Source organism: Lepisosteus oculatus, chromosome 27 (assembly GCF_040954835.1).
Source record: "Lepisosteus oculatus isolate fLepOcu1 chromosome 27, fLepOcu1.hap2, whole genome shotgun sequence".
In the NCBI taxonomy this organism is placed as follows: domain Eukaryota; kingdom Metazoa; phylum Chordata; class Actinopteri; order Semionotiformes; family Lepisosteidae; genus Lepisosteus; species Lepisosteus oculatus.
This window is the reverse complement of record NC_090722.1, coordinates 2,709,161-2,721,609: the sequence shown is the minus strand read 5'-3', so window position 1 is coordinate 2,721,609 and position 12,449 is coordinate 2,709,161. Positions and strand designations below refer to the sequence as shown.

At 43.3% G+C, this 12,449-nt stretch overlaps 2 protein-coding genes across 2 annotated transcripts; both read left to right on the top strand.

Moving 5' to 3' along the window:
* Positions 1-467: 467 nt before the first annotated feature.
* LOC102697916 (fish-egg lectin-like) lies at positions 468-1,961 on the top strand. Its single transcript, XM_015336677.2, has 4 exons — positions 468-539; positions 871-1,116; positions 1,307-1,649; positions 1,737-1,961. Exons 1-4 carry the CDS (start codon positions 491-493, stop codon positions 1,876-1,878), a joined length of 780 nt encoding a protein of 259 aa, XP_015192163.2. The 5' UTR covers positions 468-490; the 3' UTR covers positions 1,879-1,961.
* Positions 1,962-7,476: 5,515 nt separating this feature from the next.
* LOC107075463 (fish-egg lectin-like) lies at positions 7,477-9,852 on the top strand. Its single transcript, XM_069184933.1, has 4 exons — positions 7,477-7,556; positions 7,929-8,174; positions 8,365-8,707; positions 8,793-9,852. Exons 1-4 carry the CDS (start codon positions 7,508-7,510, stop codon positions 8,932-8,934), a joined length of 780 nt encoding a protein of 259 aa, XP_069041034.1. The 5' UTR covers positions 7,477-7,507; the 3' UTR covers positions 8,935-9,852.
* The last annotated feature ends 2,597 nt before the right edge of the window (positions 9,853-12,449 follow it).

The window sequence follows — 12,449 nt, the reverse complement described above, 5'->3', positions numbered from 1 at the left end:
TAATCCTCTCCCATATCAGATTAATTGAGGAATTTCAAATCAGGGTCCAGAAAAGTTCTTCTGAGTTCTGAGAAAAAAAATATTTTTAAAACTGGGCAATGGCATTTGAAAAATATCTGGGCAAAGGGGTCTGTGACAAGAGTAACCGAATATTTAAATTAGCAATATGTTTCAGAGCAAGTCCTCTTACACCAGGTTAGTGACTACCCTTGGCCTGTATTACAAGAGGATGGCCCTGCTGAGATTAGTCCTAATCAGATTCATCAGGATTTTGAGCGCGGAGCTTGGGGATGTGTTCTGTGGAAAGAGTTCAAATAATTATGTCTTCTGTAATTAAAACTTGAAGGATTCAATCAGTAGCTCGTTATACTTTAATTTTACACCTGGGTAGTCAGGTGAGTGTAGGAGCTGAAGCCCAGCAGTCTTGACTATATAAAGGCCACTGCTGGGGCTAATAGTCTACATGAGGTTTGTGGGATCACTTATCAACATGGAAGGGAGAGGCTGTGTGTTGTGTTTGCTTGTGGGATGCCTTCTAGGTAAGGTTTGTATATTGCTTTAATTAAAAGCAGCAGCAGCAGCATAAGGGCTACTAGAGGAGGAATAACTGCGCAATGCTAAAAAGTCTGGAGTACTGATTGGATTCAATCCATGATTTGGAAGTTTCCATCTATTATTGAAGTTCTGTGAACACTGGTCTATAAGCTATACCATGTGTGAAAACTACTAAGTGAAGAGATGTTTCTCCTGTCCTGTATCTTCAGTAGTCAAAGCAACAAATGCTCATGATTGTATGTTGCTTAAAGCCCAGGCTCCTTCCAGCTGATCTGGCTGGTGGTCTCTGACCCAGTGGTGTCCTCTCCTCCCCAGTGTCTGTGGCTGGAGCCCTGCAGTGTCGGGCTGTGCCTGGCAGTCTGAAGCAGATAGATGCTGGTGCTGGAAGGGTGTGTGGAGTCGACAATGCAGACAACCTGGTCAGCTACCAGGGCAACAGCTGGGTCTCTCTGGCCATGAAGGGGAAACATGTGAGTGTGGGGCCAGCAGGGCTCTGGAGTGTGAGTCTCGCCAGCCTTGTGTTCAAGTGGCTTGGAGGAAGGTGGATCCGAGTGCAACCAGGTGAGGCTACAGCTGATCTATAGGGGTTGGAAATGGTAGCTTTTGGGTCTCTCCTAGAATCCATCTGGGTCTGCCAGGCAACCTGTCAATGAGCGTTCTGGCTGAAGGTGGCTATTTCACTCCCTTGTAACAAATGTGCACTGCGCTGCCCCCTGCTGAGAACAGCTATATTTCTTGTTCTCCTCTGCAGGCTCCCTCATCCAGATTGATGCTGGTGGAGACAAGTTTGTGGTTGGTGTCAATGCTGCCAATTCCATCTTCTGCCTGAACAGCGGGCCTGTGCTGCATTATGCTGGCCTGGGCAATATCCCCTGGATTAATGTTGCAGGCTCCCTCAAGTACTATTCCTGTGGGCCATTTGGCTGCTGGGGAGTGAATAGGTTGGACCAGATCTTCGTCAAGCTGGATGTGAGTGGGGATTCCTGCAGAGGCTCTGACAGGTGGTACCCCATTCAGGGCTCCCTGTCCCTGGTGGAGGTGGGCTCAGATGGCAGTGTGTATGGGGTGAACAGGAATGGAGTGGTCTTCAAGAGGTGAGCTGGTGGAGGGGATAACGCACGTGGGTGCATGAATGACTGTCCTAATTCTAGGCTGCTCTAATCCTGTTCCTTTTCCTGCAGGGTTGGTATTGATGCCTGTAACCCCTTTGGCAGTAGATGGTGGGCTCTAAGGGCAGCTGGTGTGGCCAGGCATGTGTCCTATGACCGAGGAATCCTCTGGATTGTGTGCAAAGATGGACGAGTCCAGAGATGCCAGGTCTGAGCAGCCTGTATGGCCTGGGAAGAGCAGCAGTTGTAGAAGTTTCTTCTGCCTTCTGAGCCAAATAAAATAACCTGGAAATCCTAGATGGTGTATGTGGGTTGGTTTGGTTTTTTTTTCCTTAATCTGATCATAAGGCCTAATATCACTTTATGAAGTGAAATGAAGGCCCTCCTTAAGACCTCATTGGGAAGACAACAGTTGCATCTAATCATGCACTTTTCTTGCCTTACCAGCAAAGAAGGGTGATGGATGAGCCTAAAAGGCTTTGCTTCTACATAGAAGCCCTAAGAGCTGAGGAGGAGAAATGTAATTTACCATAGAAAATCATTAATATGGAGGTTAAAGGGAATAATTGTGAAATCTTGTTTCAAGTTTGTGGAAGCAGCCACAGTAAGATGCCCTTACTTTTTGGAAGGCTAGGGATAAAGGAAAAGTGTGAATTGAGAACTGGTTATGTAGATAATTATAGGAATGGAATATTTAATGGGAATGAAGTAACTTCAGGGATCTAAGAAGCAAAAAGATAAACCTAACCTGCATGGATGTGTTGGTTCTAGTCTAGCTCACCTAGTTAAATGTTTAGGTGATCCTAAATTAGGAAGATGAGGTAGAGTAGCATTGTAGAAGTACTAAATTAAATTTAGGCTTTTTGAAGAGGGTGAAAGACCAAAGGAACTTTCTGAAACAAATATTCTTCTGCCTGATTAAGCACTGACAAAGTCACCCTAAAGGACTTGATTGCAGTTGTAGTGTCAAACAAATGACAAAGTTCAGGTGTCTGTGAAGCAGAAGTATCTTTATTCATATGAAAATGGAAGTCTGGCTTGCAACCACCAGACTTAAGTAGCTGAAGAGGGTCCTTTATACCTTAAAACACAAAGAGTTACTATGACATAATCTAAACAAGTGATTAAACAGCAACACCTGCCAATTAATTATATCTAAGTTGCAGACTAGACAAGTTAATTTAATGTTCTGGGTGTACAGCCAGCTTACCAAATACATGCCCCTTATCTTACTGACCAAGGACAGGCAGCATCTTTATATATATTTGAGCCCAAAGCCTGTCAAGCCCCTAGACTGCATAGTTTGCAAAAACACAAATTATATTATCTCACTTCCCGGGCGTATCTTATCTTCCTCAAAGTGGTCAGTGAAACAAATATGAAGCACCAGTAGAAATTATGAAAGTACCTTAAGAAAATGGAACATTTGCCATCTTTATTCTTAGTGGATTAGGATGACAAGGAACAGATGAGCTGGCTGCATTGGTGCGACTGCTCATTCTGCTAAAGGGCCCATTTTTATACCAGTAAATCTATTTTTTTCTTGTTTAGTGAATGCAAACTCCCTGAGTCCTGCAATAGCAGCTGATCCAGCTGTCATTAGGGTGTGCAGTCCTGGGCTGGGTCTCAGTGGGGATAGGGTAGACTTTCAAAAATGAGTGGAAAACAGCTGCAGCAAAATTCAAGCAAGTACTAGTGAAGCATTTTCCTTGTTATGTTTATTAATAGACAGCTGAGTAGTTTAATGGACTGGTAAGGGAGTTTTAATACACCCTTGATGGAGAGGACTGGATGGTGGTGCTACAACACCCTGATAAGAGTTGGTATGAACTGGTTTCCAGGGACCATTGGGCTGGGGGGGGAATGTACTATCTCTGCAGTTCAAGAAGGGGACACCAAGTTCAACATTCCCATGGCCTGGGGTTGCTATGGAGCAATAAATGCCCAGCCATCTACATTGGGGAAACAGGAAGGAGACTTGGAGACCGCTTCAGAGAACATAATTTAATAATTGCTTACACTTATATAGCGCTTTTCTGGACACTCCACTCAAAGCGCTTTACAGGTAATGGGGATCCCCTCCACCACCACCAGTGTGCAGCCCCACCTGGATGATGCGACGGCAGCCATAGTGCGCCAGAACGCTCCCCACACATCAGCTCTCAGTGGGGAGGAGAGCAGAGTGTTGTAGCCAGTTCATAGATGGGGATTATTAGGAGGCCATGATTGGTAAGGGCCAATGGGAAATTTGGCCAGGATGCTGGTGTTACACCCCTACTCTTTTAGAGAAACATATCAGGGCTGTGAAGATTAAAGATCTCTCCAAGCCTATTGTTTCTCATTTCACCTCTGATGGCCATTATCACACTGATTTCCAACCCCAAGGACACTGTACATCATGAATAAAGAAAAAGACAAGAAAAGTACAATAAAAGCAAATGAAGAAAAAAAACAAGAACACTGACATTGACTGTAGGCAATCGAACGTAGGCCTTGGTAAAAAGGTCAATTTTAATTTTAGATTTAAAGAGAGTTAAAAAAGCTGTCTCTCATCTGAGGAGATCATTCCACAACACTTGGAGCAGGGACAGAGAAGGCTTGGTCACCGAAGCTCCGTGGTTTAGTCCTGGGGACAGTGAGCAGAGGACCAGCCTCACCTGACCGGAGTGTAAACATGGAGGAGTTCAGAGATGAATGATGGAGCCAGATGGTTTAGAGTCTTGAAAGTCAGTAACAAGATCTTTGATAAATATATGACTTTAAATATCCTGCCAGGGTGTGGTGTGACTGGGAAGTCTAGCTGCAGAGTTTTGAACATGTTGCAAGATGTTGAGAAGAGGGTTTGGGAGCCCGTAGAGTAAAGACTTGCAGAAATCAAGCCTTGATGATCAGGCTCTCGGCATCGGACACTGATTGAAATTGCCTAATGTGGGCTATATTTCTAAGGTGAAAGAAAGATGTCCTGAACAAGTTTTTCACAAGAGCCTCGAAAGACAGTAGAGGATCAACTGTGACTTCCAGATTCCTGACTGTGGCTGACACATGAATGGAGAAGCCATCAGCCATGACTGTGAGAATTTATCCAGCTGAGATTTGCTGCCAGTAACATTTCAGTTTTGTCACTATTTTGCTTCAGGGAATTTGATGTCGACCAGAGTTTGATGTCACGCATACAAGAGACAAGTGAAGGAGGGGGGAGACCAGAGGGGGAAGAGGTTTTAACACAACTCTGAGTATCAGCTGCAGAACAGTGAAACTGAAGACCATGTTTGCATATAATCTGGCCATTATGGAGCATATCAATAATAAAAAAGTCAGTACCGCTCATAGACAAGAAAGCTTACAAGCGATTTAGCAACACGAAATGAATTACTGTATCAAAAGCAACACTAAGATCAAACAACAAAAGGATACTTATAGCCCCTGAGTCAGAGGCAATAAGTAAATTGTTCACAACTCTGACAAACGCAGTCTGTGTTATGATTTGAGCAGAAGCCAGACTCCAATGACTTGAACAAGTCATTAGCTAGCATATAGTATGTGCCTGTAGCTGATGTGCAACAACATGTTCTAAAACATTCAATAGATTAGAGATTGGTCTGTAGTTCATCATTACTTCTGAGTCCAAGCAAGGTTTCTTCAATATAAGAGTGATAGATGCCCTCTTTAAGGCAGTAGGGAACACACCCAGGGAAAGGGATGTTGATGAGGTTGAAAATTAACGGGCAGATGTCTGGGAGACAAGCTTTCAGTAGAGAGGTAGGGATGGGATCTAGGCAACAGGAAGCTCTTTTATAGGTGGTTATTTTTTTAACTTGATGGGAGTTAACTAAGGTAAACTGGAAGAACTGGGCTGAGGCTTGATTCAGATCATTGTAGTTGTATAGCATCAATCTTTGATTGAAACAATTGCATAGATTTAAGAGAGAGGTCAGGGGTGGCAGAGAAAGCAGAGTTGTCAGGGGGTTTCGTGAAACAAAGAGGAGTTTATGATGTCCTAGTCCTAAGCTAATTGTATCAGGGATGTAGGAGCTGGAGCAACTCTGTGTAATAAAGCATTCTTTCAGGACCCTATGCAGACAACACAATCTAGGGTAGAGTGAGGAAACACAGGGAAAAAGGCATGCAGGAGTCAGGAATGAAAACAGGGGGCACGTCCATGGTGTACTGGTGTTTGGGGGGAGGTGTGACCAAGGCAAACAATCCAGAAATAAGTCCTAGGGGGAGTCCAAGAGTAGGCAAAAAGCCAAAACCAGGCAGCCCATCCAAGACAAACAGAATAAAAACAAGAAACAGGAACTTTCAGGTCCCAGCCTCACCTGGTACAGAAACCAATACAAAGCCCAGACTAGAGTGAGCGCCTGGCTTTTAAGGAGAACTGAAAAGGGGGTTGGAACAGGGAGCAGGTGAGGGGGATGAGTAGAAAACAAGGAAGGGCTGGAGCGTCCTTAAGAGAAGGGGTTACGAACGTGACAATCTGTTGACTTGCAGGTGTTCATTATGAGCCTGAGTGTGAAGCACAGGGCCAGATGGTTCCAGACACCATCCAGCTAGTTTCAGATTGTGTATACCATGGGGAGGAGCACTTGAAGAAAACTGAGCGAGTTTATCCAAAGTACTATTCATCACACTGTTTAGATCATTGACTAGGTCAATTCCTGTAGACGACCAGTTTTGTAAAAGGGGAATACTAAGCACAGCATTCGAGAAATCAGAGTGGTTCAGAGATTTCAGATTTCCAAAATGAATTTGTGCATTTTCATCTCACTGATGAAAGAGGGATACAGACATTAAATAATACAGCTTTGCGATCAGAAATATGTAGGTCAATGTCATGAATATTGCAAATTGTAGAGGCATTCTGCAAACAAGCGCAAACAAGATCAAGGGGCTCACCACAGACACGGGTGGGAAATTTCACCAACTGAGAGAGATCAAAGCAGTCCAGGGTTCACAAAAAATCCAAAACTGATCAGCCACCCCCACCTGAAAGTGCATTTAACGTCTGGTGCTTGCTATGTATCTTTGAGCTCGAATTGTATTGTGGAACTCCCATTGTGCACACATTGTGAATAAAGGAGGAAAATAAATCTCACAACTGTGGTCTGCTTCATTTGGGCTGTCCTGACATTGTGCCTACACATTTAAAGACAGCCCAATTGATAGTCAAGAATGTCTGCAAGCTTCAGAGCAGCATGAAAATATAAACTGTGTCAAAAGCCATATTAAAATCAAGGATTATAAGAATATGTACAGTATGGCTTCCAAGTCAGATGCAACTATCAACTCATTCACATGTAGCAGTGGTTACTAATGCTGGTTCTGGAAGGATAATGTGTCTGCAGGTTTTTATCCCAGATGAACTCTTAACATAAATCAGTTCCTCCGTATCTTAAATGGACTTTGTTAACAGCTTCCATTTCTGAAGACACCTAGAAAACCAATGGGCACTGTACATTGACCCTTCAGGATGAGGACTGGAACTAAATGTCAAGCATTTAGTTTTATTAAAACTATTTTAGCCCACATTTAACACAAGAGGGGCTTTAATGTTGTTTTGAAGTTAGTGCTACTGGACAGAAATCATTTTATTCATTAGGGGTATTTTTTTAGCTATAGGTATAATTACAGAAGTTTTCCACAAACTCAGAACTTTAAATGTGCCCAGTGATTCAGTCTTCTGCAATTGAAATAATTAAATTAGCAGCTCGTTATAGTTCAATTCAACACCTGGTTAGACAGGTGTGTGTAGGAGCTGAAGCCCAGCAGTCTTAAGTATATAAAGGCCACTGCTGGGGGTTGTATTACTGTATGTGTGAGATTGGTGAGATCACTCATTAAAGATGGAAGTGAGAGGCTGTGTGTTGTGTTTGCTTGTGGGATGCCTTCTAGGTAAGGTTTGGATGTTGCTTTAATTAAATTCAAAGCAGTAGTGTAAGGGCTGCTAGAGGTGGAATAACTGTGTGTTGCTAATTGGATCTTGAGTATAGGTGTTTGCTTAAGTAATGCTTTAAGTACTGTTTGTATTAAATTAATGTCTTGAATGCTGTGAAGTTCTGCAAGAACTTGTTTATACTCCCCTATGTGTAACAACTTTTGTTCACTTTAGCTGATGCACTAATGTTGGCTTGTTTCTCCTGCCCTGTGTCTTGATTAGTCACTTAATGTGTCAAATGCAAATGATTCTATGTTGCCTAAACCCTAGCCTGATTCCACCTGATCTTGCTGGTGATCATTGACCCAGTGGTATCCTCTCTTCCCCAGTGTCTGTGGCTGGAGCCCTGCAGTGTCGGGCTGTGCCTGGCAGTCTGAAGCAGATAGATGCTGGTGCTGGAAGGGTGTGTGGAGTCGACAATGCAGACAACCTGGTCATCTACCAGGGCAACAGCTGGGTCTCTCTGGCCATGAAGGGGAAACATGCGAGTGTGGGGTCAGCAGGACTCTGGAGTGTGAGTGTCGCCAGCCTTGTGTTCAAGTGGCTTGGAGGAAGGTGGATCCGAGTGCAGCCAGGTGAGGCTACAGCTGATCTAGAGAGGTTGGAAATGGTAGCTTTTGGGTCTCTCCCAGAATCCATCTGGCTCTGCCAGGCTACCTGTCCATGAGTGTTCTGGCTGAAGGTGGCTATTTCACTCCCTTGTAACAAATGTGCACTGCACAGCTCCCTGCTGAGAACAGCTGTATTCCTTGCTCTCCTCTGCAGGCTCCCTCATCCAGATTGATGCTGGTGGAGACAAGTTTGTGGTTGGTGTCAATGCTGCCAATTCCATCTTCTGCCTGAACAGCGGGCCTGTGCTGCAGTATGCTGGCCAGGGCAACATCCCCTGGATTCCTGTTGTGGGCTCCCTCAAGTACTATTCCTGTGGGCCTTTTGGCTGCTGGGGAGTGAACAGGCTGGACCAGATCTTTGTCAAGCTGGATGTGAGTGGGGATTCCTGCAAAGGCTCTGACAGGTGGTACCCCATTCAGGGCTCCCTGTCCCTGGTGGAGGTGGGCTCAGATGGCAGTGTGTATGGGGTGAACAGGAATGGAGTGGTCTTCAAGAGGTGAGCTGGGGGAAGGGATAACACATGGGTGCATGAATGACTGTCCTAATTCTAGGCTGATCTAACCCTGTGCCTTTTCCTGCAGGCTTGGTATTGATGCCTGTAACCCCTTTGGCAGTAGATGGTGGGCTCTAAGGGCAGCTGGTGTGGCCAGGCATGTGTCCTATGACCGAGGAATCCTCTGGATTGTGTGCAAAGATGGCCGAGTCCAGAGGTGCCAGGTCTGAGCACCCTGTGACCTGGTCCTGGGAGGAGAGCAGCAGATGTGGAAGTTTCTTCTGCCTTTTGAGTCAATTAAAATAGCCTGTAAATCCTAGGTGGTGTTATAGTACATGCTCCCCCTCCTTCTAATAAAGGAAATGATCTCATTCAGGTGACACTTGAAACATCTTCTAGTGCCTCTAAAGAAGGGTGCAGAACTAGTTAATAAATCCAATGCTGGATGGAAATGATGCAAATGTCTGAGTTGTGTTGGAGTAATTTCAAGAGGTGCTCTATCACAACTTTTCTTCACCTATGCTGGTGGATGTCTGAGTTCAGGTATACTTCACCTACTACTTGCAACTGATGCCAATTTTAAGAGGATTAGGTAGCACCCTAGAAGTTTCAAGTGAAATTCAAGACTGTCTCTGCAGCAATGATTAGTCCAGTAAACAGTGATTAAGTCAATGCAGGATTTAATCAAAGTGGAACAATGAAATCACATGAAGGAGAGTACAAGGAAAAACATTTAATGGGTTGTGATTGTCTGGAACTAACTAGCTGTGTTGTTGAGGTTACTGTAATGACACCTTCAAGAAACAGCTGTTCAGTTATCAACTATGAGGAGACTTTACATGTCAAATGTTCTCCTGTCATCTGTAATTCTTCCTGCTCTTAATTCTTTCCCTCATGTTTGTAAGCTGAGGGTGAAGGTATCACAGTTCTGTATGTCGATTGTATAAGTACTCAAACGCATGAATTCAATTTATTTGGTAGCAGCTCCCTTCCTAGCAATCATAGCTGCATGTCTCTGTAGTAATGGTGCACATGTCTACAGAAGGATCTGCACTTTATTCTGATGTAGCTTTGGCCTGAAAATATTTCTCTAGTAAGTTCCTGGGTTTTGCTTCATCTGTTTTGCCCTTATGTTTGACAACATACCCGGTGCTTGCTGAGCAGCAGTGAGAAGCAGAACAGCAACACTACTGTCTCCACCATGCTTCACAGTAGGGCTGGGTGATGTGCTGTTTGTTCAGCGTGTTTACACCAAAATGTTCCAATTGTATTTTATTTGTAAAATGTTTTATCATGAAACAAAATATTGCAATTTTTTTGTTTATAAAATACCTTTCTAGACCCAAGGGCACTGTACATAATGATTAAGGAATGATGATTATGAGGGAAAATACAATAAAAAGTAAAACATAAAAACTTCAAGATAAATCGTACGACAATCAAACATTCCCCTAGTAATAAGGTGAGTTTCAGTTTAGATTCAAAAAGAATCCTAGAATTTGTCTCTTGAGGAGTTGGTGGAAGGGAATTCCATAACAATGGAGCAGAGACAGAAAAGACAGTCACTGAGAGTCTGAGATTTAGTCCCAGGTATAGTGAGCAAGGGACCAGCCTCAGCTGAGTGGAGAATATGGTAAGGAGTGTAAATATGAAGGAGTTTGGTTGTTCAGAGCTTTAAAAGTCAGTAAGATCTCATTGAATACATGACTTTATAGGGGAGCAATGTATAGATTTAAGAGTAGGAGTGATACGCTGCCCTGTTCTGGTGTGGGATAGAAGTCCTACAGGTAGCTTCAGACATTTACACATATTGCAACTTACTGAGAAGAATACTAGGAGGCCTATAGAGCACACAGCTGCCTTGATGTTATCAATAAATGAATTGAGCCCTCAGCATCAGACATTTATAGAAATTGCCTGATATGGGGACATTTTTGTAAGTTGAAAAAAGATTTTGAATCAAATTTTTCACATGGGGCTTAAAAGAAAGGAGAGGATTAAGTGTGACTTCCAGATTTCTGCCTGTACCCGATGCCTTCATGGAGAAGCCATCCGCCATTACTGTGAAGCTCCCCAAAGTGTTCCCAGCTGACATTTGCTCCAAACCAGTTACTTTTAAGTTTCAAGGAATTTGCTGTCAGCAAGAGTTTCATGTTACACAGTCAAGAGATAAGTGATGAAGGTGAAAGATCAGAGGGTGAAGAGGTATTAATGGAAATCTGCAAAATGTATTTTCTGCATAACAATGAATCTGAAGACCATGTTTGCGTATGATCTGAGTGAGAAGGGGCATATAGATAATGAAGAGCAATAGGCCCAAGACTGAACCCTGAGGCACACCTCGATTGACTGGGGCCATGAGGGATTTATGAGGACCATGAGAAACAAAATGCTGCCTGCCCGTCAAATGAAAGAGGAACCAGTTAAAAACAGCACATTTGATAGACATGAATGTCTGCAAGCATTTGAGCAAGATTTGAGCACAAAGGGGCACTAATATCAAGGTGCATAAGAATACTGAGAGCCCCTGAGTCAGATGTAGCCAGCAAATCATTCACAACCCTGACAAGATGATGCAGCAGTGTAGCAGTGGTTACTAATCCTGGTTCCTGAAGATCAGTCTATCTGTAGGTTTTATCCCAGATCGACTCTTAACATAAATGAGCTCATCAGTAGTTGAATTGAATTTCATCAACAGCTCCCGTTTCTGAAGACACCTGAAAACCCACAGGTGCATTGGCCCTTCAGGACCAGGATTGGAGATGCTTAACAGGTAGTTTACTCAACTCATAAATGAGGTTAAACATGTAGTTTATAAAGAGAAAAGACTCAGTCTGATGGGTTTCAATTAATTTGCAATGTGATAGAAATTTGACATACTGTAAATATGACATAAATATAGTGTGACCAAAACACCAACAGAATATGACATACTAAGAAAAGATTGTTTTTATATTTCAGTGACCTCTTCAATATTTTCTCAGCAGGGGGCAGCATTTAATAACTGACGAGCATTTCAGCTCCAGGGCAAAATCAGAGCTGAGAGGAGCTCTGTTGCTTTGTGTTTTGAGCCTCTGGCAGTGTGCAGCTCTTGCACTGATTCTTTATGCTAAAGCATAGAAGAATCAGACTAAACCTGAGAATAGTAAAAGCTTCTGAGCTTTGCAGAATACAAAACCCACATTTTTATTGCCGCATTTGATATTATCATTATCTTTCATGGTGTAACTTAAAAATGAAATCTCATCAGTGACTTTAATACAAAAAAAACAGTGTTGTGAGCTGTGCCAAGGCAATGACCAGTGTCGGGTTAGCGTGTTATACTGTATATTACTGTAGAACAAATTTAGCAACTCTATCACTGTGCAACTCACAGCTTGCAGCCCACTGAAGCTCAGCAGGTATGAGCCTGGCCAGTACCTGGATGAGAGACTCCTGGGAAAGCTTAGGTTGCTGCTGGAAGAGGTATTAGTGAGACCAGTAGGGGGCTCTCACTCTGTTGTCTGTGTGGGTCCTAATGCCCCAGTTGTAGCAATGGGGACACAATACTGTAAAAAAAGGTTCTGTCCTTCAAATGAGATGTAAAACAGAGGCCGTGACTCTATGTTTTCATTAAAAATCATAGAGTGTTTCTCAAAATTATTAGGGGTGATACCCTGGTGTCCTGGCTAAATTTCCCCCTGGCACTTATTAATCATGGCCTCCTAATAATTCCCATCTCTGAACTGGCTTCATCACTCTGCTC